Source organism: Melospiza georgiana, chromosome 12 (genome assembly GCF_028018845.1).
Source record: "Melospiza georgiana isolate bMelGeo1 chromosome 12, bMelGeo1.pri, whole genome shotgun sequence".
Lineage (NCBI taxonomy): Eukaryota > Metazoa > Chordata > Aves > Passeriformes > Passerellidae > Melospiza > Melospiza georgiana.
Genome location: NC_080441.1, coordinates 11,168,456 through 11,190,450, shown reverse-complemented (window position 1 = coordinate 11,190,450; position 21,995 = coordinate 11,168,456). Strand labels below are relative to the sequence as shown.

At 49.3% G+C, this 21,995-nt stretch overlaps 2 protein-coding genes across 3 annotated transcripts in view; one reads left to right on the top strand and one right to left on the bottom strand.

The window, feature by feature from the left end:
- The first annotated feature begins 5,206 nt into the window (after positions 1-5,206).
- RAB39B (RAB39B, member RAS oncogene family) lies at positions 5,207-13,226 on the top strand. Its single transcript, XM_058032723.1, has 2 exons — positions 5,207-5,465; positions 9,700-13,226. The coding sequence occupies exons 1-2, from the start codon at positions 5,251-5,253 to the stop codon at positions 10,124-10,126; spliced, it is 642 nt and encodes a 213-aa protein (XP_057888706.1). The 5' UTR covers positions 5,207-5,250; the 3' UTR covers positions 10,127-13,226.
- A 1,110-nt stretch (positions 13,227-14,336) lies between these two features.
- The window catches only part of VBP1 (VHL binding protein 1), a 39,133-nt gene continuing 31,474 nt past the window's right edge, over positions 14,337-21,995 (bottom strand). For both annotated transcript variants that reach the window (XM_058032722.1, XM_058032720.1), the window contains 5 exons: positions 19,517-19,641; positions 18,873-18,939; positions 18,319-18,417; positions 16,459-16,597; positions 14,337-15,512 (listed from right to left, as the gene is read on the bottom strand). In XM_058032722.1, the coding sequence (XP_057888705.1) occupies positions 15,442-15,512; positions 16,459-16,597; positions 18,319-18,417; positions 18,873-18,939; positions 19,517-19,641 (501 nt within the window). In that variant the 3' untranslated portion in view covers positions 14,337-15,441. The remainder of the gene's footprint in view (positions 15,513-16,458; positions 16,598-18,318; positions 18,418-18,872; positions 18,940-19,516; positions 19,642-21,995) is intronic.

Sequence of the window (21,995 nt, the reverse complement as noted above, 5' to 3'; positions counted from 1 at the left end):
GAAATAAGACACCAGGAGCTGCATCTGGAGTGAGCCCTCCCGTGGTAAGGAGCTGCTGTTTAATTTATTGTCACATTTTGCAAATGTTTTATATCTCTTCAAAAAGCCCAGCTGAGTTGCTGGTATGTGCCTGCTGATGGGGCTGGAGGCTGTGTCATGGGTGCTGAGGGGCACCAGAGGGTGGCTCTGCACTGGCAGGGATTTGGGGACATCCTCATGCTCTGTACACATCCACCCAAGTGGGTGACACTGTATGAGAGTTCAGTCTGTCCATTGTGGCTGCAAAGCAAATGCTAACACTGCCCTGGAGCACTGCTACTAATTCTAGAGGATTCTCTGGTTATTTCTGAAATTTCTCTGCATTTCTCTCTCACTTTCTCCCACTGCCATGGATCCTGGCTGGGTTTGCAGCCCTGTCTCTGTGCCATGTGTCTGCTCCTTGTGAGGGGGCAGAGCCTCCTGCTCAGGGATGGAGCAATTGAAGCTGTCTGAAGCTGCTCTGTGCTGGGCCCTTTGCTCCTCTGTGGCCAAGGGAGAGAGAAGTGCTGGTGGAGGATGGTTCTTCCCATCAAGCTGAGTGGGCTAAATAGCTCTCAAGATGTTCCTGCCTCTCTCAGCTGGGTACAGGAGCCTGGGCACCCAGTGCAAGAGAGCCATTTAGGTAATGGGTTCCTCTATTGATGGGGGCCATTAATGGAACAGCCAGCACTACTCAGCCAGGACTCTCCTCTCAAGCCTGTGTCTGCTTTACTGCTTTTGTTTTGTTTTGTGGCACTGGGGGGGCCGTGGTAGCTCTGCAGGATGCCCCCCTGCAGCCCCAGCCAGCAGTGGGCAGTGCTCACTCCCCTGTGCACCAGAGGCATTCTGCTGACAGGGGCTGTTTGGGGAGGGAGAACAGACAAGTTCTGGGGACAGAGGCTGCCAGTCTGCCAGAGACTCCACCTCTCCAAAAGGCACAAAAGCAAAGGTGGGACAGAGCTATACCATGTTCCTCCTGACACTCAGCCCTGCTGGAGGCTGTAAGGCTGTCACCTCATTACAAAGTCCTAAATTATGCTCCCAGTGCCTCTGTCAGCCGGGCTGTCAGCTCCAGAGCACTGTGTGGTGCCCTTGCCTTTACGCTTGTCTGCACCACCCTGACTAACTGTGAGCATGGTGTAAATAACAAACACTAATAAACCCTTAATACCTTCCCTCTGCGCTGGGTTTTACAGCAACACACTCAGCCATAGGTCATGGGTGCAATCACATCCCTGTCATCAGTGCAATCTGTCTCCATGTCACAGCTGGACAGGCCTAATTTAACAGAGGTGTTTTTTAGAGCTAGCTAATAAATTGTTTGCTCTCTGTGGTTCCCAGCCCTGCTCTCAGCACTCCCATCACCCTGGTGTGTGGCCTGTGACTGTTTCCAGTCTGTTTTGGAGGGCTCAGGGCTCTGCTTGGATGCAGCTTGTCTCTTCATCAATGAGCAGCTCCATCACGCACGTGGCTGGGATGTCACACCTGGCAGGGCTGGCAGCCTGTGCATGTGGAGCTGCAGCTCACCAGTGGGATGTGATCACTGCTCTGTCCCAGGCTGGGCACAGACACAGGCTGCCTCACAGAGCTCCAGACCTGCAGAGAGGGATTGTGGCTGATTGATTGCTTTTTGTATCCTTGGAAACTGAAAGGGCATTAAAATTGCATGGTGTGTGCAGTGCTGATGCACTCTGCTCCTTGAAGTGCAGCCTTGGGCCTGGAGATGGCTTCAGCCTCCAGCTGCCCTGCAAAGGGCACTGCTTTGGGAGAAAAGCTGAGCTACAGCTGAACACCAAACTGCTCAGAGGGAATGCTTTCCATTTAGAGGGAATCCAGCCAAGGCCAGGCTGGATGGGCCTTTGAGCAGCCTGGTCTAGTGGAAGGTGTTTGGAACTGAGGTTCCTTTCCAACACAAACCATTCTGTGAAATACCTTTGTGAATTGCAGTGCTGAGCTCCAGGAGGGTGTCTGGCTCTGAGACATGCCTGACCACAGCTCAGCACCTTCTCTGTTGTGTTTCTCACAGCAGAGTTCCTGTCCAAGAGGAGTTGTCTGCCTCCAGACCATCCCACCCAGCCACAGGGACTGCTGGGGCAGGGGCCAGGCCTAAGGTGGAGCTCCTGCACAGCAATCAGCACCCACCAGCCTGAGGAACAGGTCTGGCAGAAAGCCCCAGTGTCTGCTCAGGGCTTCATCATCTAACACTGAAAGGGAGTGAATACGATCCCTCTGGGATGGAGACTACAGAGAGCACAGGGTAGCAACAGAGTCAATCTCCAGCCTTTGCCTCATTTTGTCTCAGCTTTTATGCATTAAAATAAATGTACTAAATAAGAAATCCTTGCTGCAGTGGCTGATGTGTGGATGTTTGTCACCCAGTGTGCACAGAGCCCTTGGGCAGGGCTGTCACCTGTGTTTGCTGTACCCAGCACAGGGTGTAGGCCAGCACTGCCTACACGAGAGCTGCCCTTGGCTTCCCAGAGTGGTGTTGGCTGCTGGACTGGACCCTGTTTGTGGGGTGCCAATGTGCTGCCAGCGGGTGGGAGAGCCCTGGGATCAGCCCTGCCCTCACCTGTGCTCTGGCTGCTGGATTGGACCCTGCTTGTGGGGTCACACATGAGCTGCCAGCAGGTGAGAGCCCTGGGATCAGCCCTGCCCTCACCTGTGCTCAGGTGGTTCTCAGGCAGCTCTCCCCAGCACTGCCAGCTCTCAGGGGAAAGGGGGTCTCTGGAATTGCCCCCAGGGCCACGGGAAGGAGCCCTGAAGGGCTGTCCCCAGTCCTGAGCTGCCATCAGCCCACGGGGGCTGCTCCCAGTGCTGCTGTCAGGGCACACACACTCTCATGGTGAATCACCTGACCTCAGCCAACAAACCTCATTTTGCACCAGATCTGGGTTAGTGTCTCTCAGACACCAGGTTTTCCATTTTCTACAACAGCACCAGAACAAAGGCTCTCCCAGGATCTCGTTTGCTCCCACCTTCTCATTGCTGCTAATTAATGCCGTGCCTGCCTAGTCACGCAGTGGGTGTTCATCTTTATGCATGTGTTCACAGAGGATGAACAAAATATCTGATCACGGGCTCCTGTGAGTTGATTTGCTGGGGAAGACAGGTGCCTGATGCTTCAGGAATTCCTCCAGCTACGACAGGATCTGCTGGGCACCTTGGGGCTCCCCTCAGCAATTCCCAGTGCCCTGGCTGCTCCTCGTCAAAGGTCACGGCAGGAAATGTCACTGGGCCTGGAGCTGCCCCTGGAGATGCTGCTGTGGGTGACTCAAGGGTGCTGCTGAGTGCCCTGTGCCTGCCTGAGCACAGCCAGAGCTGTGGGAGAAAGGGAATGGAGCAAATGGAGCAACTCTGTGTGTGCGAGCACATGGGGAGGAGAGAAAAACAGGGAAGAGAAACCACAATTGGTTGTGGGCTTCAACTAATGGGCATGGAGTACTCAGAAATCATTCTGTAAAGTGCACCAGATCCCCACAAAGCCTCGCTGGCAATGAGTCACTGGTTAATGTACCACTAACTTGGATTTATAGGTTTAATATTTTTCTGTTGCGCTGTTGCTGTTGCTGTGTAGATTGCTTCATCAATTTTCTTTCCTGTTCTGAGGTAGGTTAAAGTAGGATCTTTTGGGGTTGTTACTTTTTAATAAATAGATTATATTTCAAAGAATATTGAAAAAGTCCTTTGCCATTTATTCTTCAAGACTTGAAATGGTCTCTCTAATGTCCTAGCCCAATTTACATGGTGGTTAACTGTCTCATGCCTATATAAATGTCCTTTTTCTGAGGACCTAATGAATATAACAGCCACTCTCAATGCATTTATTTCAATAGTAGTCATGAAGGAGGAGCTTTTAAACGAAAACATCTTAATTTTTAAAAAACCCACCAACCTATTAATAAATTTTTAAAAAGTGTCAATATCCCTCCTTTCTGTGTCTGACTGAATACAGACATTTTACTCGCTGTTTTTAATAATATACAGCAAATTTTCCCTTCCAGAGATCAAAACTCTGCTGTGGCAAGAGATTTAAAAGTAGTTGCTCAAACTGAGCCATATCCCATGGAGGCAGGGGAGAGTGGCTGTGTGCTGTGACTCTCCCTGTGCGGGACAGGCTGGCAGAACCGGGACGGGCAGCCCGAGGTGTCTGTACTTGCACTGTGAGGTGTTCAGGGCTGCTCGGGCTCTGGGACACCACACATCACCCTGCTGAGCCTGGAACCCACTCCAACAAAGTGAGGGAAATGGATTTAAGACTGGTGGTCTTTAAGTTGCTGGGTATTTCATGTCCGTGATTACTAATTTTTGTGACTGTACACACATCGCATATACACAAACTATACATATACAGACACACAGATATGTGTGAGCATGTGTACTTGTTGGGTTTCCTGAGCAGGACGCCTCCTGTTACCACTGTCCCTTTCCAGACAGGCTGGTGCGGTGCAGGTGGCCCTGGGGCGGTGCAGAAGCTCTCCAGAAGTGCCAGGATTTCAATGGGAACGGAGCCCCCAGTGCAGCAGTGAGGAGCCCGAATCTCTCCAGAAACGAGTCTCGGTTCAAAGCACAGAAAGGTGATGCGCACCTGGCTCGGCTCCCCTTCCCTTGGCGGAGCGCTGAGGAAGAGGAGCTCTCCTCGGCCATGGGCTCAGCTGCCTCAGCACGGCCTCTCCCGGTGCCGGGGATGGCTCCGGTGCGCTCGGCCAGGGCTGCCCCGCACGGTCCCGCCCCGCCCCGCCCCGCCCGGCTCCCGCACCGCCGCGTTCCGGGGCTGGCGGCTCCTCCCGGCAGTGCGGTACCGAGCGGCCGCCATTGCATCACCGGCACCGCGCCGGCCGCGCCTGCAGCCCGCAGCCCGCAGCCCGCATCCCCATCCCGCATCCCCGTCACCCATCCCGCATCCCCGTCACCCATCCCGCATCCCGGCTCGGCTCGGGCGGGGAGCGCGGGGCTCGGCGGTTCCGCGGCTGCGGGCAGGGACTCGGGCCGGGCTCCAGCGCCGGTTCGGCGGCTCCGGGCCCCCCCGGGCCCGCGTAGGGCGCAGCGCGGAGGCGGCGGGGGCTCGGCGAGGCCCGGCGGGGCCCGGCGGGATGCGGCGGTGGTGACGGGCCCTCGGCAGCCGCGCAGGTCCCGCCATGGGCCCCGCCTGAGCGGCGCGGCCGCGGCCGGCCCCGGGCCCGGGCCGGGCATGGGCGGCGCGGCGGGCGGGCGCTGAGGGCCGGCGGCAGCATGGAGGCGATCTGGCTGTACCAGTTCCGCCTCATCGTCATCGGCGACTCCACCGTGGGCAAGTCCTGCCTCATCCGCCGCTTCACCGAGGGCCGCTTCGCCCAGATCTCCGACCCCACCGTGGGCGTGGATTTCTTCTCCAGGCTGGTGGAGATCGAGCCTGGCAAGAGGATCAAGCTGCAGATCTGGGACACGGCTGGGCAGGAGCGGTTCCGGTGAGACCCGCGGGGCCGGGGGATGCGGGCCGGGTGAGGCGTGTGGAAACCAGACAAAGAAGAGTCAAATTGGCACCTTTTGTGCCCCCCATTCCCCTCCGCATCCTTACCCCCATCCCTGGGACCCGTGTCCGCCCGGATGGCCGCAGGCAGGGGTGCGGGATGTGCAAGTTTGCGGGATGTGCAGGTGTGCGGGATGTGCAGGTGTGCGGGATGTGCAGGTGTGCGGGATGTGCAGGGGTGCGGGATGTGCAGGGGTGCGGATGTGCAGGTGTGCGGGATGTGCAGGTGTGCGGGATGTGCAGGTGTGCGGGATGTGCAGGGGTGCGGATATCGAGGGGCGGCCCCGCTGCCGCTGCGGGGGATACGAGGCCCGAGGCAGCGCTGGGTCCGCGCTTTGCCAGCCCGGAGCTGTCCTTGCATCGGCGGATGCTGCTGGCAGGGAGAGCAGAGCGCCTGCATCCCTGCTTCCCCCGGTGCGGAGGCAGGGCCGGGATGTTTCCCAGGCGAACACTACGGAACGCAGTGGAAAATGCATTTGGGTGCTCTGCTGCGACAGCAGAGCTCAGCTCTCCTCCGTAGGACAGAGAAAGGTCGGGACAAACCTTTGGCTGTGGCTGTGCAGGATGACAGGTGCTTTCTGGAGAGTGCCAGCACTGCATGGGCACAGACAATCTGGGAGCTTAAGCAACAGTAACCAAGTCTGGATGAAGTAGAATAAAGGCAGCTTGGCGGACCGTGCCAAGTTTCCCACATAACTGTGTGGGAAAAACAGCAGCCCTGGCTGGAGCAGGCTCAGCCCCAGCCAAAGAGGGGCTCATTTTCACAGTGCTCATTTTGAGGGTGTGTAGTGTACCCGCAGCTCCTGGGCAAAGAGGGGCTCATTTTCACAGTGCTCATTTTGAGGGTGTGTGAGTGTACCCGCAGCTCCTGGCCTCCTGTTTGCTTGTCTGTGTTTTTCATGTGCCTTTAACGCTGATCCGCTCCTCCATCCTGCTCCCTTGGGATCACTTCCTGTGCTCCACATCTCTGTGCAGCATCACAGAGCTTCTAGTCTGTGCAGTAATGACTCGCCTGAGGAATGTTTTGGTTTCATTCAGATGAAAACTCCCCTACCCCACCCCTCTCAGCACCTTCCCTCGCATCTGTGGCACTGGCATCTGGCCCAGGATGTGCAGTAGTTATCCACTGACAGGATTTTCCTCTGCTGCCTTGATGCCTTGCAGGCAAGGAGCTGCTGCTTTATTCTGCTGAGAGAGGAGGTGCTTTAGCTTGCAGTTGCATCAGCTCCCAGCTTTGGCTCTCTGGCTGAGGTCTCTAGAAAACACACCTGAGAGCTGTGCCCTGTTCTGCCGTTGCTGCGAGGAGCAAGAGCTCTCAGATGGCTCCAATTTCTTTTCCTTTGCACATCAGGAGCTCCAGGGCCCTGAGGCTGCTGGCCCTCGGTGCTGGGCTGGCCCAGCCCTGCACTGGGGGTGTCAGCATGGTGAGCTGGTGACCTTCAGAGCAAGGGCAGCTGCACTGCTGCCCAGGGCAGCATCCTGAAAAGGCAGGAAGGGTGCAAGTGGCAGGAGTGGTCAGTGACAGTAAAAAAACCCCACTGTGCAACTTTGAAATGCCCTTGCCAAAGTGCAGGCTTGAATTCTCAATGTGAAAAGCTGGAGCAAAGCCAGGGGCCTTTATGGTGCCCTCTGAAATGTGGGAAAAAAATATGAGGTAAAATCTAGTTTGTGTTTATCCCTTTCAAATTGCTCTGAGCCCTGTGTGATAAATTGTGCCCCATGAAGACAACTCCTGGGCTCCTCCTACAAGGAATGTTTCTTGGCCAGAGACAAGAATTAGCTGTTACTGGAATAAGCCAAAGCCCCTTGCACTTGTCATAGGCAAGGACCACAATGGAGCAGGTGCTCCCCAGAAACCTGAAACTTTTTTTGTCATTTGTCAAGCTCAGGGGGTTTTTGAAGAGGAGAATCTGTAAGAATGAGCTCCCCGTTTTCAGATTTGAGCATTTCCCGTCTGATTTACATAGTTTCACAGCTGCCCCACGAGGACCAAACCACTGTAGTTATTTTGCAAACACCTTGGCATTCTCTGAGCAGCAGCTGTGTTACAGTTTTGCTCTTCCTGACCCCCTGTTGTGAGCTCTTTCACTCTCCATAAATTAGTAGCAATTTCTGTGCAGTCAAGGCTTAAATTGCCGTTAAACATGTGCCACTCTCTTTTGCCAGACCCGGCCCCAGCACATGCTGCCTGGGGCAGTGTTGAGGCTCCTTTGGAGCTGGAGAAGAGCAGGGTCCAATTCTTGCCAGATCCAGCAGATTTTGCCCATCCCTCGTTGCTCAGATACTGCTGTTCCCTTGTCAGAAACGTGATGTTGTGTAATGCTAGCAAAAGCAAAAGCCTGTCAGCCCTCTCTCCCTGGAGCTGTGTCCCACCACCTACAGAAGAGCTGTTTCCTCCCAGCCAGCAGCTCTGCCTTGGCTCAAAGGGGAATACTCAAACAAGCAGGCCCTGGCTGCAGGAGTCCCACCATGAGCAAGGGACAGTTCCCAGACATTGTCTGTGTGTTAAAACTTGGCCAAAGTGGCTGCAAGTCCCTGCTCTGCCCTGCATCAGTGTGTGTGTGGCAGGGGGAGGGAAGGTAGAGACCTCAGAAGGGAACTGGGGAGGGATGTACAGCATGAAGGCAATAGGCTTTGCCTCCTGCAGATTGGTGAGGAAATAGTTGTGGAAAAGGCTTTGAGAAAAGGCACTGAGACCTTCACCTGATTTTACCTTGAAGCAGCATTCAGCTTAGATCCCATCATGTCTTTCAGAAGTACCAGGGGCATTGTTGTTGCTGGCAGGAGGAGCCAGGGCTGATGGCACAGAACACAAGGGAGAAGCAGAAATGTCTGTGACAGTGTCGGGGTGAATTCAAAGTGCCAATGTCTGTCTGCAGCTGGCCAGATAGCAAAAGGCAGATCTAATTCCCTCAGTGCCAAATGTGCAGAGTGACTATTGTCCCTAAGCCAAACAGTTGGAGAGGAGAAATTATCCAAACATTGCCAACTATGTTTTTTCCTCTGCTTCTGGCTTTCTTCAGTTTTGTCTGTGAATTTTCACCCATCACTATGTTTATCGATAAAACAATTCTTGAAAACTCTAGTTCATTCTTTCTTGGGGCAATTTTGACAGGTATACACACAACAGGATCAAATGTCACCTAACAACAGTCTTGCATAGCCAAAAAAAAGACCGTCCTAAGGTAAAAATGCAGCAGTGCTTGTATTACTCCAGCAAGGAAAGTTCAGGCCTGAGTGTGAATTCCTCCAGGGACTGAAATCGATTGTTGCTTCTGGATTTAGAGCAAATCCATGACTTGCAGAAACACCACTGTTCATCAGCTTCTTGGTTTCCCCTTGTGTAGCAGTCACTGAACTGTAGCTCCGCTTTATCCCCATGGTCTCAGCTTTGCTCCTTTGCCCTGAGTTTGCTGATTTCCTGTGCTGCTTCTGGCTGCCTTGGGCTGGCCTGGCTCGGAAGACCTGTGGGAGGTGTATTCATTTTCCAGCCTGCAGTTCCTGGGTCCTTTTGGTGACTATTTAATGTCAGTATTTGGCAGGAAAATGACCAGTGTTAGTGCAGGTTCTCCTTGGAAGCTCTTGTATTATTTTGCTGTTTCTCAGTCAGTGCCACTAACAGTGCCCTGTCACTGCAATGTCACTTTCATCCAGTTGTGTAGAGGAGGAAGCTGTAGGGATGGGTGGATGTCTCTATCCCAGGGCTCTGGGTATATGGAGGGGAGCTACAACCCCATGGTCAGCTTTTCCAGATCTCTGACCTCCTGCTTTTATGTGGCTGTCAGAGAGGGGTGTTTGGTTCCAGCTGAATCCTCTAATTTGTCACAGTGCTTCTAAACCTGTGGGTTAGATGAGGTGTCCAGAGAACTGATATGGTGGGGGTGGGACTCAACAGCCAGAGACAAACAGAAATCTGTGAGAGGATAAAATAGTGGGGGGGATTTTGAAGAGAGCCATAATCAGTGGGGCAGTTACCCAAGTATGAAATCTTTAAGCCAAAGTAACTTTTCCTTTTAAATGACAAACTCTACAGAGCACAAGCTGGAAGTTCTAAGGCGTTGCCTGAATGGCCTTCTCTTGCCCTGTACTTGCAGGGTGGTAATGCTGCTTTCTTAGAGGACATGTGTTCAGAGAGCTGTGAGCTAACTCTGCTGTGGCTCCTTGGCTTGCAGGTCCATCACCAGAGCCTACTACAGGAACTCGGTGGGAGGGCTGCTCCTCTTTGACATCACAAACCGCAGATCTTTCCAGAACGTGCACGAGTGGCTGGAGGAGACCAAGGTGCACGTGCAGCCCTACCAGATCGTGTTTGTGCTGGTGGGGCACAAGTGTGACCTGGACACGCAGCGGCAGGTGACGCGGCACGAGGCGGAGAAGCTGGCTGCGGCCTACGGCATGAGGTACATCGAGACCTCGGCCCGCGACGCCATCAACGTGGAGAAGGCCTTCACCGACCTGACCCGGGACATCTACGAGCTGGTGAAAAGGGGGGACATTTCCATCCAGGAGGGATGGGAAGGGGTAAAGAGCGGCTTTGTCCCGAACGTAGTGCACTCCTCAGAAGAAGTGGTGAAATCAGATAGAAGGTGCTTGTGCTGAGCTCCTCTAGGGAGGCCGTGGTGATGGACTCTACTAACCAAACGTTCTTTACTAAGTGAACTCAGTGTGACAGAGGGGAGAGCCACGCTCCCGCTGTGAACAGCCTCCCACGTTGTTTTGGACACCAGGACAGACCCTGGAAAGAAATGTTCTGTTCCAAATAACCTTTCAGAACTGGGGGCTACAAACCTGAAGGAGAGTGAGTGAGGGTGCATGTGGATGTTGTAAGGAGACAGGAAGCAGAAATGAGGGGCTGCACAAGACAGGAGAGGGTATGCAGAGCTGAATGGGCTGGTACATGCCAGGGTACTGTACATGTTCTCTTTTAAGTAAACCCATAGCTCCCTGCTGGCTTTTGGAGCCACAGGATGGATACTCAGTCGTATGACAAACAGGCAGACAGAGAGAAAGCAGGAGGATGTTTTGGTTTGTGTCAGCTATTTTTTTCCAGGAAGGTCTAAAGGCAGCACAGGTACCATTTCCTCATAAGGTCAGTTCCACAGGAGAAGTTTACTGACATGGTATGTACACTTCTGAGTTTTCTTTCTTATGTTCTTGAGCCTAGTTTGATAGCAAAGAATATTTTGTGGGGTTTAAAGAGGAAAACAGTACTTATTTAATTGGTAATTAAAGTTTAAATTATTCCTCCCTTAACAGTGTTTTTCTTGCTGTGCTGAACCAAAACTCTAAGTGGCAACTTGCTGCAGTAGAGATTATTCAATGCAATTTTTACTCATTTAGTACCTGGGTGAGTACCTTGAAAGTACCCCAAGTCCAGGCTTTCCAGCAGAATTAAGTGATCAAGAGCATAAAGAGAGAACCATGTCCTCAGGTGTTATGTGTTAACACTGGAGCCAGGTGGGACACACCATTTCTGACTCAGTAACAGCACTGTGCTGACCTTACCAGCCAGGTCACAAGGAGGAATGGAAAGGAAGGAGGGAAAAAAGAAACCCAACAAAATAAAAAACTTGAAAAGCTTAACTCAGGTGCATCAGACATCCTAAAAGGTGAGATTAGCTCTTAAAGAAGTTAAATAGCATTGAAAGCAACAGCTTCCATCAGTGCTTTCTGCTGTTAAAATGTCATTTTCTGTCTTGGCCTCTGTGGAAGAGAACTGGCCCTGGGAAGGTGGAACACACAGCAGGAGTGTCTGAGCAGGTGGGAAGGAAAGCCTCAAGACACACTCATGAGTAAAATTTGTTTTTCTCCATGTTTTAGTTCAACAAGAGTGGATCCATCTCAGGCTGGCCATCATGGGATGGCAGCCACATCACAAAAGCTGTGTATGTAGGTGGATGTTTTCTGGGAATGCCATTCACCACTTAAAAGCTTTGCTTCTGCCAAATTTTAACCCAAGCTTTTGAAGTGCAATGGGGTGACTGTGCTCCTGTAGCAAATTAGGGAACTTGAGCCTATTGAAAGTGAGCAAACAAAACTATAGTGACTTTTTTTACTTGTGTTTGAAAGCTTTATACTGCAATGGGCAGGATGGGGGATTAGGTAAAAGCCACAGGAAGCATCTAGTGTTTATTTTTGGCCTCTGAGTAGAGAAAAAGAAAATATTTGTTCCAGCTTTTTAATCTATGGAAATACAGGTGTTGATTGCTGTTGAATTCAGACTGTTTCTCCTTCTGAACCTGTTCTCACAGTTTGCAGCAGCACATGGGCAGCTCTGTATTAAGAAAAAAACTGTGGTTTCCATATTGAAGCTGTAAAAAACCCAAACCCACAGCAAGCCCAGACCAGCAACCCAAACCCTGAACACTTTTGGTTTTGGTGTTCTAGGAACAATTTCAGTTCCTGGGCTCTGCAGGGGAGCAGCAGAGCTGCACCTGCTGGGAGGGCACAGGGAGCAAATGCCAGGAGGGGGTGGCAGTGCCTGGTGCTCCTTGGTGAGCTTGGAATAGGCTGTGAGGGCATCCCACAGCTCCTGCTGAAGGGCAGTGAGTGCCAGGCACTTGTGGCTGGGTGCCCTGAAGATTCAAATGGAAAGAAAAGTGTGCCCTTGACAAAATCTGTTTCTGGGTGAGCAAAGGTGGGTGCAGGGAGCACCCCTGAACTGGGCAGATGCCAGGGCAGAGTGAGGGCTTTACTCAGAGCAGCTCAGTCAGTTGCATTGCCCAAAGGCAGGGACAGACAGTACCAAAGGGTCAGTTTCTTTGTTCCCTGGATGGAAAGTCCACCTAGCAGCTGCTTCAGCTTTTCAGGGGCCAGCTGGACACTGGCTGTGTCTCGGGGGGTCTGGCTGAGCCCCCAAGGGCACAGAGCCAGAGTGTGACACGAGGGGCAGTGAGGAGTTGGATCAGACATTTTAGCAATAGTCAAATTCCGTAATTCCCTGTGTGAGAGCCTGGCCAGAGGGGAAAGATCACTTTTCATGAGACAGACAATATTTTATTTAATGGGTTTTGGACATTCCCCATTACTGCTCCCAGGGAGAAATTCCAGAAAGCCTAAGCCAGAAAGTGCATTCTGGCCTTCAGAGTAAATCTGCAATTTAAATACAGAAGTGTTGTAATTCTAAAGAGGAACAGTACAAAGAAAATGTACATGGTCTTAACTATTTAGAGTTAATAAATTGTTATATTAAATGATAGAGAAATCATTATCTACATCTTTTTCTAATTCCTTGCATTTTCTAGACAGCTTATTAAAATATAGGAAATGTAGATTCATCTGTACAAAATTTGGAATGTTTTTTCTAAGATGAAGAACTTATTGGATATGCTAAGAATTCTTTTCTAACAACTGGTTTTAATGCTTTGACTTAGAGGGACTTTGAGAAATCAGAAGGTGATACCTCTCACAGGCTAAAGGTCAGGAGCTCTTATACTCTAGGACAAAAAGAGAAAAAAAAAAGCAAAAGCTAACTTTCTGTGGTGTCTACCACATGTTAAAAACAATCTGCATGTTAAACTGAACTTGCTCAGAACCTCCAGAATAAAAGCATACTTTACACTGTCCTCGCTTTGTTATGCACTGTAACGAAATGTGAAAATAATGCTGTATTTAGCTGTCTGTATGTGACTAAAAATATGCTTGTATTTAGCAAAATGGTTACTACGTGATAATGTGAAATTCAAAACTTGTAAAGAAACTTTGGTGGTTGTATTTTTTCCCTTTCCCCCTGCCTATTCTCTCTTAGTGTTCCCTGCTCTGTATTCCAGCCAGGGCTGGATCCACCATTCCAGGCACTGCCTCACTCTGCAGAGCCTGTCCTCTCCTTGCTGAGAAAAGCCAGGCCAGCTCCTCTGAGAGAACACCACCCCTGCTCCCAGCAGCTGCACCCACCACAGCCTTGGCCCCTCCAGGAGCCCTCTGCAGGTCTGGTGGCAGCAGCAAAGGGCAGAGCAGACCCAGGCAAGGATTAGCCATGGAGCTCATCTGGGAGTTCTGGGGGTTTTTATTTACCTCAGAGCAAATACACCAACACCAAACCCCGAGTTACGATGGCCACAGCCACCTCCCATTGCCCAGGAACAGAGCCCTTTGAACACAGGAGCCATTTCAGCTCCAAGCTGTCACCCTGTCCCCTCTGACACGAGGCAGCAGCTTCCTGCCAGTGGCACACAGCTGATTTTGCTCGGTTCTGCTTTTGCTGTGCAAAAATGCTTAACTGGTCGTTTTGTTGTGCACAACAAAGGCAATTGCTGCCTTAGGACCAGCCAGGGGTGGGGGGGAGGAGCACAGCCTGTTGGGATCTCATTAATCCAAACTGAAGAAAAAACTGAGAGGAATCAGGCTGTGTGTGCAGCTGCCTTTCCATCCTTGCTGATGCTAGAAAAGGAAAATGGAGAGCAGCAGCCTGCAGCCACATCCTGCTGCTGTGCAGACACCTGTTGGAGGGCACAGCAGGGCTCCAGCTCCTCTGCTGCAGCCACAGCCACTGAAACAGCAGCATCACCCTGGGGAAGGAAGAGATGAGCCCAGGCACTGCTGAGCAGGGTTTACCTGCTCTCTGCCCTTCCCTGCAGCTCACTTTGTGACAGGCACAGTGCTGGTGAATCACTTGCTTTCAGCCACCAATTCAGATGTGCTGACTCACAGTCCCCCTTTCATTCACACCAGCATCCAGCAGCCACACTTTTCACGTCTGCTGCTTCCACGGAATTTTTCACTCCCCCACGCCCAGTTAAGGGAGGGAAACATTACAGAAGATCACACATCACATTCATGACTTTCACACAAAGAAAAATGCACAAAAACAGCTGTTTGCCACAACTGTTTAGTTTTACTATTTTAATATCATGAAATAAAAGTACAAAAAATTTACAGGTATATTGTTTCTTACATGAAGATTGAACAGTTAACATTTGCATTTATTTTGCAGTGAAACCTGTACTCTCAGTCACAGAATGTGATTATTAGCCACTGACATCACCACTGAGCATTTCATTTTAGAAAGAAACTGCAAAGGTAAGAGGCAACAATCTCGCAAGGCTCTGTAAGGACCAGAAAATACTCCAGCTGTACCAGCAGAGGTCATGCTCCAGTCAGCCATCCCGACCCAAGGCAGGTTTCCCACCTGGTAGGCTGAGTTCAGACATCTGAACTGCACATCTGGGCCAAGGGCTGGAAACGGGAGGCTCTCACAAGCTGGGGGCTCTTGGGTCACTATTCAGTGCCTTCCCTGAAATAACCAACGTGGGCACAGGTATGGAAAGCAAGGGGTGAGGCCTGCAGGCCTGACATGCCCTGAGCTGCTCACTCCCTTCCCACTGCTCTGGGGACAATCACAAACTGCTGCCTGTGAGGTGCTCAGAGCTAACCCAGCTCACCCAGAGTTACCACGAGTTTATCCAAAGAGCATACCCAGGAATGCCTGCAGGCTGGTGCTGCCATGAACTGACTGAAACAAACCCCAAGATTCCACTCTCTTTTTGTTGTTTCCTAGAGCATTACAGCTGCACATCTTCCCAGCCTAAGTCAAAGTTAACTCCATCAGCTGTACAGAGATGAGAAAGAAAAACCCTGCATTGCTTTAGCCTGTGAACATGTCAGGCTCCATTTCATACATGCCCCTCAGCTTTTCAGACAGGCTTTCAGGTAGAAATTTATTTATGATGGACTGGTCTGATCAAAATACTACATCCTTTGCTGGACTGTGTGGTGCCTTTTCAAATAATTCATTTCATGAAGCATGCATGAAACCAAATTTTGAGTTTACAAATAAATAAAATGGTGCTCACCATTAGTTTTTATATATTTTACCATTTACTGAAATGCTGAAAGTAACTCAGTCCTGAATGAGGTTTGGGGGTGTTTAAATAAAAAATACTTGGAAATTGAAACCACATTTAAAATTGGAAAAACTATGCTTTGTTTTTGGATGGGTCTTGCTTGTTTCTTCTCTTTACGTCCCAATTATAAACTCTAGCCATATCTGAGGGTGTGGAATTAAGGAAACAGCTCATGCTATGAGAAAAGAGGAAAAAAAAGATTTTTAAAAAAGGAGAAAGAGCAGTTTACAGAGCTGGCCTGTAGTTACAACAGTCAGTACAGAAACCATTTCATCAAAGGGCTGACCTGGTGCAGAGCTTCAGCTCTCAGTAACACTGGTAACTGTTGGTAACTGCAGTATTTAGATCATTACTTAAAAAACCTCCAAAAAGATATTGCATAGAAACACAATTTTAGTTTTGCCTAACTCTTTGCTGACATCAAGCTGCCCACATCAGCTGTATTTGCCTCTTTCAGGCATCCCAAACTCCTGCTGCACTAAGACATATCAAGTATCAACCTGAAAGAACAAGCAGTTGTGCCTTCATTAAACGAAATCTCATGTTTCAGTCAATAGCTACACTCACTAAAATAGTTTTTAACTAGAAAGTATAAAAAACAACCCCACACACCCAGGAGGTGGTTCATGACAGTATAAAGAAATTTTACAAACACTGAGCACAGCCCAAGCCAGTCCCTTGCTTGCTGCAGCAGGGTTGTGCTGCTGGAGGCAGCTGCAAAGGCTGTGATGGGCAGCAAAGAACATTCATGTGCTCTAGAGGAAGGGTCACTGTGGTGACCCTGTGGCTTTAAGGTGCTCACTGGGAATCAACCCAACCTTCCAGCTCACTCTGCAGCCAGGCTGGGTGGCAAGCACTGCACCACATTTCATGAGGACATACACACAGGTTTTGTCACCTCTCACACACCAACCTCCAACTTAGCCCTGCCAACACAATATTCCATCACACTGCTAGGACAGTAAAGTTCACAGGTGCTACAGAATTTTGAGGCAGCCAGTCTAAGATAAAAACACATCAGAAGGTTGGTTGTTACCTGGATGTTGGCTTTCAGACACATCTCCTCCCCCCCATGAATGAAAAGGATACTGACTTCTGTAGTGGTGAACTGATCTCTGAGAAAATCCAGGTCTTCCTCTAGAAGATCGAGGTTTTTTGTGGCTGTTGACAAATTCTTCTCTAACAGAGCCTGAGCTTCATCAATATCATATTCAAGCATCACATTGGCCTGAAAAAGAAAGATTGATAAAAGCTTTTCATCTTGCATTGTAAGGACTAAGCCCCACCAAATGTATTTTAGGCTGTTGTTCAAAACTAATCCTGTTAACAACAGACTGTCCTGACAGGCCAAGCAAGATTCAGGACAGGCAATGCCCAAATCCACTTGAGGCCTCCACCCCTTCAGTAACTGAGTAATAAATCTCCCTAGTGATTTAAAGTTAAGCTCTCTTCCTATAGCTAAGCAAGAAGGGATTTCTTCCCCTGGGGATCACATTCAGCCTTCAGGTATTAGCATTTCCTCCTCACCGTGTTTGAAAAGTGAGACCTCACATTTCTTAGCAGCACCTTTCAGGTGCCACACAACTCTAGAAACAGTTTTTGTTGGATTCAAGATAAACCTCAGGCTCTGGGTGGATCTCTGACAAACAGCTGGCACTGTCAGTAACAACAGATACTACAGGTATTAGAGATACAACAGGTATGAAAGTCCTCTCTGATGCTGTGGTGATGGATTTTAATCCACACATGGTTTTTTCAGTAAGAAGCTACCACAGAATGAGATAAAAGAGCAGTGTCAGGTGAAAATGCACCAGTGAAGCCTTGTCCTCTTCAAGAACTGTGCCCTGAATGGAGGCACAGCCTGTGACTGACAGGACCCACAGAAGGCTGCACTGAGCTGCCAGAGCTGGATAAGCTGCTCTCTAAAGCAAGTGGAGGACAGAGATCCCCAGGAACAGTGACACACACACAGCCCAACACAGAGTGCAGGCAACAAGCAGCAGAGAGGCAGGAGGCCAAGAACAACTAAATAAAATTGACTGTGTGTGGCATTTCATTACAGCTTTTCAGTGTGAACTGTCAGTAAGATGAACCTTCTCTGATGTTCTGTTAGAAAATAAACCTGGGATGTTCCATGACAGTCAGTGTTTATGAATTGTGAAGACAGTCTCCTAATAGTAACAGCTATCAGAATTCTTTTTTCCTTTTATGATAGAAGTGGGGAAGGTTGGGAGCAACTGTCCAGTTAGTCTGGATGGTTCATGTGTCCACAGTGCTTCTGTCCTAACCAAGAGGTTTTGTTTGGCAGCCAACTCTGGGATTTAGGAACATCCATGATTTAAAAGTCTCAAAATAAGCATCAGCAGGTTAATCTCCACATATAATGAAACCTCTAAATACAAAATGATCCAACCTTAGTGCTTAAGTACTTAGGAATCTGGGTTGTGAATGCTGATCCCAGCAGGCTTTAGTGCAAAGTCCTCTCTAAATGCTGGTAGATACTTGTGAGCAACAGAAATCCCATCTTTCCCTACAAAGGTGCATGAAAAGGGAAAGCAAGCTGCTGAATACAAATTACATAGAGAAGATGGGAAGCTACTTGCCAAACTAAGTTATTTTGCTGGCACATTTCCATGCCAGGCAATGTCATTAATTTGAACCAAAAAGTGACAGAAATGGTAAGGGAAACACAAACAAGGTTTTGGAAAGACCAATCCAGCAAAAAGACAATTCTTTGCAGTCTTACTGTTCAGGAACCAAACAGAATGGAACAAGAAATCTTCTCTAACACGCTGAAGTTGCCTGGTTAGATGTGCTCTGCTGCCAGGGCACAGCACCACCATGCACCCATCAACAGAATCGTGCCCACTACAACCAGGGCAGACAACAACCAAAACTCTCTCTTGTAAGTTATTGAAACAGTTTCAGAGAAAGTTCCATTTTACTTACCCCCAACCACAAACAAACTTTATCTGTAGGAGGAACTGAAGCTTTGCAGTAGAGATTATCTGCCAATAAAAATCTGGTTTCCATTGGATGTGTGGAATCCTTAAACAAATAATAAAATTTACAATTGTTAGTTTCACTGGAAATATGTTAAAGACATAAAACTTAGAATAAAGAGCACACTTTTCTGCTTTCTGCCATTGATACAGTAATAACTTGTGTGGAATTCTACATTACTTCAACACTAAAGTTAGAGCTCCAAGAATAATGCATTTTTAAAAGATATATTTAAAAACAATACAGAAATCTCTATAAAGAATGGAGATGAAGTCAAAGCTTAGCTGCAATCTATACACTACTAAAAATGAAGTTTGCATTACAAACATTAACTGGTTTTGAACTAGCTTTCAAAAAGTACTACATACCTTTAAAAATAATTCTGTTATTTATAAAGGCATATTAAGTGTGCTCTCCAAAACATTTCTTGCAATGTGTTCTGTTAGGGTGGAAAGGTAGTTAGCTTTTCTCATACTCATTAGATATTCAAAATAATTTACCTTTTTCTTCTGCATGTGTTTTAAAATTTCTAATGTCTGTTTAATTTCAGGAATCTGACTTTTTAGCCTGTGAATTAACAACAGTCATAATTCATTATTTTACAGAGACACAAAGTTTCCTAAACAAGTGATCACTTTTATTATACAGTCCACCCTCCATTTTAAAACTTGTTAACAGCTTTTTCCAGCTTACAAAAGCAGGTTTGAAAGACATGGCATGTAAAGGCAGCTCAGCTCCAGCTTCACCTGCCCCTCACAACAGCGAGGCTGGCTGGCTTTGGAAGCACAGCAATCCCCTCAGCTTCCACAGGGAACAACAGCAGTGACAGTAACACACCCCCCAGCACTGAAACACTACATTCCAAATATTTGTAATCCCACAGAGGACAGGGAAACCTCAGCAGAAATACAGGGTGAAACAAAACCAGGGTGTGTTTTCTGAGGTTCATGGATTATTCTGACAGTGAGAGCCACAGGACTCTGCACTGTTCAAGCAAAAGCTCCCCAGAGCTGAGGGCACTGCTCTCCCTGACAGCCCTGGCAGAGGCACTGGCATCCCCAAGGCCTTCTGGGCCACTAGACTTATCATTTAAAAAACAGAACTGTGCTAAACATTTCCCAAATCTGCAAAAATTACAACTTACCTCCTTTTCTTTTGAGCAAGATTAAGTTCCAGAAATTTATACTTCTGATACTGCTCATCCAACTTCTTAAGAACTACATCTGCTGTCTCATTTCCAGGCTGTTTCATAAAAGAATCTACATCTTCCTTTAAGGGGAGAAAGAAACCCTCAGTGTTAGAAGAGTTTTATGGAAATCCTAGACACAGATATGCTATCATCTTACTGCAGCTGCATCTGGAGGGGGTTTGAAATGGAAACAAACCTTTTTTCTGGACTGGAGTACAAAAGCAATTTGTTTCTTAGTCATCTCTTCATTTCCCCCTCCCTGTTTTTATTTTTCTTTGTAGGGAACTACAGGATAGGTGCAAGGATTCCCTCATAACCCTCATAACCAGGTGTGGGTACATGGTTAGTGGTGCTTTCTGTCCTGGCTGATGTCAAGTGCCATCTCACAGGGGTTGGTGTCCATGGGGCATGGCTGAACCTGGGTTTACTACCTGTAAAGCAGGGATGTTGCTTCTCTGTGGCTAACCAGATTCTGAACTATTTTGGATAAAACTGATGAAGGAAATGAGCTGCTCAAGCATGTTGTGGCAGAGGAAGATGCAAAGGGGGGAAAACTGAGGTACCTGCTCAGACAGGCAGCATGGAAGTGAACAGCCTGGTTTCAAAAGCTCCTTCCATAGTTAGCAGGAAGCCACAGAAACCTCCAGAGAACAACTCCAGCCAGTCCTACCATCAACTGACAGTGAGAGCCAGGGACTGGCAGGAAAAGCTGCCAGAGAAGAAAGGCCTGAGCCAGCAAGGATGTCAGCCTTGGCATGTGCCTCCCTCAGAAGCCCAGGGAGCAGCTCATCTGCTGGGGCCAGTGTTCCAGCTGCTGAAAGGCACATCAGGCCAGGCCATGCATTTCTGGCCTCAGCACCACGCAGACACAATTCCAGACAACCCCACCCCCCAGTGAGGTAATTCTGCCCTTGTCTACACAGCTCAGTAAAATCTGATGGAAGCCCTACCACAGGCCCCTTCAGCTCCTCCTTTTGAACTTGGTGTCTCCATTCCAGAAAATGACTGTAATATGTTATTAAGGTGATATCAGAGATGGAGCTGCTCCTCCTCATAATGATGCCCTAACTCTCTTGGCTACAGAAACTCACTAGGAAATCACTGAATCTGGTAAGGAGTCCCTGCCTTCCTTATCATTAAGGAAATCTGTAGCAGAACATGAACTCTTACACAGAAGCAGCACTGTCCAGATCCAAACCCAAGAGACCACACCTCAGACTGCCTGAAAATGCCTCGAGCTATCTCACAGCCAGGGAAGCATTCCTGCCTCTGGATAAAGCTCCCACAGAAGCCTTCGACAAAGAAAACAAGGATTAGGTTTGGGAAAGTGTTGTCAAAGTGAGGACAGTGTGAAATGGAACTCCCTCTTGTGGAGGCAGCTGTGCTTGTTTAAACCACCTAGGGCAGAGCAAAAGCAGGGCAGCAGCTCCCCCACACCTGCCTGGCACCCAGCTCTGCCTCAGCCCCCATCTGTGTGTGCACAGGGACAGGACACCACCCACATCCTCCTGAGGCAAGGACGCTGAGAAGGGAATCCAGAAGTAAACCCAGATCCCCCATGTACTGGTGATCTCCTTCCCCTACATCATGTCCCAGCTCCAGGTGAGCTCAGATTTCCCCTCAGGGTGCTCCTGCTGGGGCCTGCAAGCCTGGTCAGGCTCTTGTCCCACCTGCCCATCTGCAAGGCTGAGGCACAGTCACTTCTTTAAGCTGGACCAGAGCAGCTCTGAGGCACAGCTGGCTGCCAAAGCCATTAGGATCCCCACTCTGTGGTGTGATCCACAGCACCACTGCAGAATTACAACACTGACAGCTTCTGCAGGGACCTGCCATAACCCATCTGCATCTTTTTAGGAAGAGAATTCACTGGCAAAGCAGCATTTTGCAAAGCTCAAGCCAAGGCCCAGGAATGCTCTGCAGGAGCCTGAAGTGCAGCAGGACAGCACATTCCCACGTGTCCCTGGGGTTCTCTTCTGAGTGATGACCCAAATACAGAGCTGCAGGCACTCACTCTGCAGAGCCTCATCACCTGGGGGCATGTGCTGAGAACAGGACAAGAGACACCCACTGCAGCCCTGCAGCCTCACACCTGCTGAAGGAGGCACAACAAAGAATGCATTTCATTTGGAAATGTCTGGGCAACAGCTCAAAACCACCACAGCTGAAACTTCTGTCTTGAGAGTTTGTTATCCAGTAAAACCCTGTTCTTAACAGGATTTACTCTGAGTGCTGAACATCACCTGGAACCTGGAGAGGGACAGGAGTGTGCAGAACAACTGCCTCAGAGAAGACATGAGCATAAATCGTGTGAGGAGCCTCTACTGGACCAAGACACTGACAGGAAACATCTCTGAGGACAAGATCCACAGTGGGACTGCCCATGCAGCACGTGGGGGAAAAATGGCAAGCAAGAGATCAGCAAGTCTTTACATGT

Excerpts from the sequence above, each read along its gene's own strand:
- RAB39B (XM_058032723.1), top strand. The coding sequence starts at position 5,251 with ATGGAGGCGATCTGGCTGTACCAGTTCCGCCTCATCGTCATCGGCGAC. Across the intron at positions 5,466-9,699 it reads GCTGGGCAGGAGCGGTTCCG|GTCCATCACCAGAGCCTACT; the intron begins GTGAGACCCGCG and ends CTTGGCTTGCAG.